Source organism: Chenopodium quinoa, unplaced genomic scaffold (genome assembly GCF_001683475.1).
Source record: "Chenopodium quinoa cultivar QQ74 unplaced genomic scaffold, ASM168347v1, whole genome shotgun sequence".
NCBI lineage: Eukaryota > Viridiplantae > Streptophyta > Magnoliopsida > Caryophyllales > Amaranthaceae > Chenopodium > Chenopodium quinoa.
This window is the reverse complement of record NW_018745684.1, coordinates 6,887,223-6,893,554: the sequence shown is the minus strand read 5'-3', so window position 1 is coordinate 6,893,554 and position 6,332 is coordinate 6,887,223. Positions and strand designations below refer to the sequence as shown.

The following is a 6,332-nucleotide window of genomic DNA, read 5'->3' as shown; positions in this document are numbered from 1 at the left end:
TTTAAATAAGTGTTACACTTACCAAATCCGGCCGTATTTTAGTAAGTGTTACACTTCCTTTTTTGGCAAAAAGCTACCTTAAATATTGTATCTCTCTCTACTCATGGTCCACACTCAGACCCACTATTACTTTTTTATTATATACTTCTTCTCACATTCATTATTTTTCAATAAATTATTAACCCCACTATTTCTCTTATACAATATTTTAGTGCTCCAATTACCTCACTTACGTCTTATTTTATTTAAGTCAATTAAATTGTCTAAAACTATGTGCCGGTCAAACTGTAACACTTATTAAAACACAGAGGGAGTAATGAAGATTGAAAACTCTGATAGAGTATAAAACATATTCCTAGACCTCAACCACCAGCTTAAATATTTGGTTGAGATTGTTCTTTAACATGGTATTAGAGCCAGCGTGACGCAAAGGTCACGAGTTCGAATCTCATCCACCCCCCACTACATCCACAAACATATTCCTGATCCTCAACCATGCGAATTATTTGGTACCCAAATCTTTCTTCCATATTCCCATTTTCTCTACCATATGGTCCACATCTCTTGTGCACAGAGTTTGTATTACGTAGTAAAATCTGAAACATTGTACGATAACAACTATTGAAAAATAGGCAAAATGAGTGACTAGAAGTTTGCAAAGTACAATTGCAAAATTGATAACGATTTCAATGTGTAATGTGAACATTAAACAGTCAAAAATAGCAAAAATAAGTGTCTACACTACACCTCGCCTCACAATCTCTTTCAATTCACAAAACGCTGCAAAAATCTGCAATTTTCACACCTTTTCTCTCTCCTATAAAAACCCAACCTTTCACCCATCTTCAACCCAGAATAAACTCTTCATTTCTACCCACATATAGAAACTTCCAGAAAAAAACCCAGAGCAACAATGGCGGGACAAGAAGTGAGCAACAAACAAGTGGTCTTAAAGGATTACGTTGTTGGGTTTCCCAAAGAATCAGACATGGAGTTCAAAACTTCAAAGATTAACCTTAAACTTTCAGAAGATTCTAATGGGATTCTTCTTAAGAATCTTTACTTGTCTTGTGATCCTTATATGAGGAGTCGTATGACCAAGCATGATCGACCTACTTATGTCGAATCTTTCGTACCTGGATCGGTATATTTTATTTTAATTAATACCCATTTCATTTTTTTTATTGACTGTTTGATTAATTAATTGTTTGATTTTTCAATCTCTTGTGATTATTTTAATATTTGCTGATTGACTAATTATAATTAATTGATTTGTTTTGGGGTTAAATAATTTGTAAGTGTGTTACCTTTTCTTTTCATCATTTCATGTTTTGTAGTGTAGTGATCTTGTTATAAACTCTGATTTAAGGAATATGACAGTTAAAATGAATTTTTTTTTTCTTTTTTTTTTTTTTGAGCATTAAAATGAAATATATTTGTATTTAATTAATTGGGTTTATATGATATTTGAATATATTGTATGCTAAAGTATTATTAAGGGTCGTGTAATAATCTAGAAATTTTTGTTGCATGTGTTATTTGGGAGATAATTTGCACTCTTTGTAATTTATAAGTGTTAAAATAGGCTTTTGGAGTGTTAGAATCAAAGCTGAAGGTGGTTTAATAAATTTTGTTACATTAATTTTTGGCTACATGGGTGTTGCTTGTGGAGATTATTTGCATAAGTGGTTTTGGAGAGCATTTTTGAATGATCTGAGGAATTTTGTTATGAAATTATGCATATGAAATCACCGATTTCATAGTCTATTGCCCGGTATCACGAGTGTGTTTGGATAGGGGAATTTTGGAGAGAAAGGGAGAGAAGAAAAAGTAAAGGATTCATCTTCATTTGTTTGGACATGACATGAGAGAAAGGAAATGGAGAATAGGAAGAATTCATTTTCTTTGCCTTCCTTTCCTTCCTCTTTCCCTCAACTTATATCTCCTCACAAATTTGGTTTATATAGAGCATTTTAGAGTTAGAGGAATGGTATAGAAAGTGAGGGATCAATCTTCCCTCGTTTGGATATGATGTGGGGGTTGAGGGAAAGGAAGGGGACCGGAGGAATCCATTTTCGTTTTCTTTTTATAAGTTAAATCCTTCAGTTGTTTGAAAATTTGGAATAGGAAAATGCAAGCTCATCTCTTCCCTTCCGACCCCTCCCTTTCCTTCCAAAATAGTTGACTGAACATAGTGTTGAAGGGGACGGGAACTGGATCCCTCTAATTCTCTTCCCTAATTGAGCAACGTCATATGACTCATATCCGAATAATAAAATGAATACTACACTTTATTTTCCCTCCAAACACACTGTAAATTCGATAAAAGGGGTAGAAGATTATAGACTTGTACTTAATAATCTCTGGCTTAAAATTTTTTGTGTGCTAATAGCAGCTCATGTTAAAGGCAGTTAGTGGCAATACTATGGATCTGATCTCTCATAATGGATGTAATTGCCTATCATACACTTGCACAGAATGTTTACAAGTTGATTTTCCACCTATTATGGATATGATCATTCTTCTACACCTTTCATTCAAGGTTTTATGTTCAATATGTTTGTCGATTCTTCTGTTTCATGAGATCTTTATTAGGTGATAATTTCTGACTGCCTATGTGCACGTGTACAAATTATGAGAGATGATTTAACGTTATAAGTCAGTAACCCATAATTGGCCTGCTCCTTGTTAACTTGTTATCTATCGAGTAAAATAGAAAATTTTCAGACTACAAGAATGATTAGGAGATTTGCTAAAGCTAGAGTTTAGGGAGGTGAGCTTTGTTCTGTGGCTTTGCCACAACTTGTTACCTTGTCCTGCCAACGTTCTCCTTGACCCGTTATATAGAATTTGGTTGGCCTTTAAATTAATAAGAATTATGGCATGCTAAACATGAAAATCGTAAATGTATCAACAGTCCTTCAGAAATTAAGAGCAAAATTTGATACTTCTGTTTAATTTTATTTTTTTTTCTAAAAAAAAAAAAATAGTGATAGAGGGTTTTTGGTGTGACGTGAAACTTCTGTTACCTAAAATGCTGATTTTCTTGCAGCCCATTATGGGGTATGGAGTGTCCAAAGTGCTGGATTCTCGGCATCCAGATTACAAAGCGGGTGACCTTGTATGGGGAATAACTGGATGGGAAGAATATAGTCTTATCTCATCTCCACAGTTATTCTTTAAAATTGAGCATACTGATGTGCCTCTTTCCTACTATACTGGGATTCTTGGTAAGCTTTTGTGTTTTCTTTAATTTTAATTTTTAGGAACTCTTAATAATGTGGTACTAGTTGAACTATAGTATCTTTTTATAAGAGGGGTGGAAGGGTAAATAAAATTATGGGAAAATAGATAGAAAAATTTCTGACTTTTTCATTTCAGTTTTTGTTCTGTTTGCTTGGCAAAACCATTTAATGTTCTCTGGAAATGCTATTTGTGGGTAGAGCTGCAAGAACGTGACAAGCATTGGATTAAGCAATAGCTTCAGTTTTAATTATAGTAGAGTTGCAGAAGAATAAGATGATGTGATAGTTGATGAAATATGTAGTAGTTAGGAGCATTTGTAGAAGATATTATAAATGGATAAAATTCTACAAGGTTAGGCATCTGAATTGGATGAAAAACTAATGCATGTTAATAGATTTAACGAAATTTGAGGTTTTGATTATGAGGAGGGAGAAATAGATTTGTAAATCAGTGCTGATTGCTGATGAGGGCAATAAAAAGGCATACTCATCACTCCAAGTCAGGATAGCTGAGGCCTAAGGGATCATAACTGGGACTCACAACCTCACTACCTACAGGCCACAAGGAGACGGGGAGGAAATCATACATAATCATACATAATCTAGGATGACCTACCTGTATGCTCTCATGTATCAATATACTGTATAAACTGTTTTCAAAACTTGGGCTTTAAGAAGCAAATGAAATGATATATTACTGTGACCTTGAGGAATACCATAAGAATCTTTTTTCCAATAGGAGGTGGTTCCTGCTAGGAATTTTGCAGCTTTCTAATCTCTGCTCAGCTATCAACGTATAATTCAATTCATTTGATATGTTTGGCTTCTATCAATTTGTAGGTATGCCTGGCATGACAGCCTATGCTGGTTTCTATGAGGTTGGATCTCCTAAGAAGGGAGATCGTGTCTTTGTCTCCTCAGCATCTGGTGCTGTTGGTCAACTAGTTGGACAACTTGCTAAATTGAATGGTTGCTACGTTGTTGGAAGTGCTGGTAGCAAAGAGAAGGTGATATTCTTAATTCTCCATGTTTGACTGTTACTTGTGGTTGACATCCTTTTATGATTTTTGTCTTAGCTAAAAAATTATTATTGACAAACAGATTGTTTTTGATGTAAAATTTGCACTTGGTAGAGAATTCTTGAATGCTAGTTCGATACCATCAAATAACACTTGATTTTGAAGGATGATTAATGAAATTCAGTTGCTAAATCCTTTTTTGGCTTACTTTATGTTCATACAACTTTGCAATTAAAATCTCTTTGCCTTTTTGAAATATATATTTCTGGTTCTCACTTGCTGTCACAACTTCCTGCATGTTAGGTTGATTTATTGAAAAACAAATTCGGATTTGATGAAGCCTTCAATTACAAGGAAGAGAAAGACTTAGATGCGGCCTTGAGGAGGTGAGTATATACATGTACTGCCAATATGTACTTCATATTATGTATTTTGCCAAATCCCTAACTTTGTGCAAAAAGGTATGTCTAAGTAACCATTGCTACAGTGAAACATTCGTCATATAATGTTTATGCCAAATCCTTAACTTTGTGCAAGAAGGTATATCTAAGTGACCATTGCTAGAGTGAAACATACATAATACAAGGGGAAAATGTATTATATGAGCAGTTAAAAAAAAAAAAAAATTGGGGGGGGGGGGGGGGAGGTTGGTGGTGGGGTCGCAATTGTGAGAATTGTTATTCACAAAAACACAAATCTTGAAGATTTTATTAAGACTGCTGTTCTCAAATCCTGATATCCTGCTTTGTTTAGGTATTTTCCAGAGGGAATTGACATTTATTTTGAGAATGTTGGAGGGAAGATGCTTGAGGCTGTTCTATCCAACATGAGACTCCATGGCCGAATCCCAACCTGCGGAATGATCTCACAGTATAATCTCGAACAGCCAGAGGGAGTCCACAATTTATTCGAAATCGTAGCCAAACGTATTCGTATGGAAGGATTTATAGTTTTTGATTACTATCATCTCTACCCTAAATACCTGGAAATGATCCTACCACACATCAGGGAGGGCAAGGTTTCATATGTTGAAGATGTTGCTGAAGGCTTAGAGAGTGCTCCTGCAGCCTTGATTGGGATCTACTCTGGCCGTAATGTTGGGAAGCAACTCGTTGTCGTGTCTCGTGACTAAATTCTATCATATGAAGTGTGAACATGCTGTGTTGAGCCTGTAAGTTGTAAGTGATGATGTCTGTGGGGAGTAGAATTGGGTGATATCTATTCCTGAAAGATTAGTTGTAGCAGTAATTAAATATGTATGGTACTTGTGCATTTTGCACGTCTTTTTATACTCGTACTTGATAATACGGAGTACTAATTAAATCTTGAGCTCGCAGACATTTGTGCATTTTTGTTTCAACAAAAACAGCCAATGAAGACTAATATGTCTTGGCCTTTTGGGTTCACTTAGAGAGAGTGCTTGTACCATTTTGGATTCACCTTTGCATATTTGGGATAGGTTTTCTTACCTGTTTCCCTCTTAGGCCCTGTTCTTTTAGACTTATTATTATTATCATTATTATTATTGTTATTATGTTATGAAATATATATTAATGTATGTTCATTATACTTTTGTAACCTATTAAGCTTTATTATTTCCACTTTGTAAACCCCTTTGTAACTTCCTTAGCCCTAACTCTTCTCATAATAGTGACTTCTTATTGTCACTAGGAAATTACAATGATTTAATGTATATATATATATATGTTGTATGGAAAGTGGAATAGACAATGAATATTTTGCACTACATCTTCATCTTTTATTCTTTCTTTTCCTCTAATTTATAATACGTTATCAACATCAACCCTAGCCGACTGAGCATGCGAAAATTAAAGGGATATTAGTGATATTGAGGTAAGTATCATTGTTCTTAAAACTTTACTTACGAGATCAATACATAGTTATGCATCATGAGCCTTGTATATATTGGATGTGTTGCAATGTTTCTCGATGTGGTATTAAATTATCATGTCTAATCCAAATTTTGTTGAATTATAAATATTGTTTCTTGTTGTCAATGTTAAATTGATTATGATACCAACCTTTATTTTTGAGAGGGATTGCATTT

The 6,332-nt window shown here is 34.4% G+C and overlaps 1 protein-coding gene across 1 annotated transcript; it reads left to right on the top strand.

Moving 5' to 3' along the window:
- The first annotated feature begins 674 nt into the window (after positions 1-674).
- On the top strand, positions 675-5,881 carry LOC110717475 (2-alkenal reductase (NADP(+)-dependent)-like). Its single transcript, XM_021896188.1, has 5 exons — positions 675-1,144; positions 3,053-3,230; positions 4,086-4,252; positions 4,568-4,650; positions 5,018-5,881. Exons 1-5 carry the CDS (start codon positions 914-916, stop codon positions 5,394-5,396), a joined length of 1,038 nt encoding a protein of 345 aa, XP_021751880.1. The 5' UTR covers positions 675-913; the 3' UTR covers positions 5,397-5,881.
- Positions 5,882-6,332: the final 451 nt, after the last annotated feature.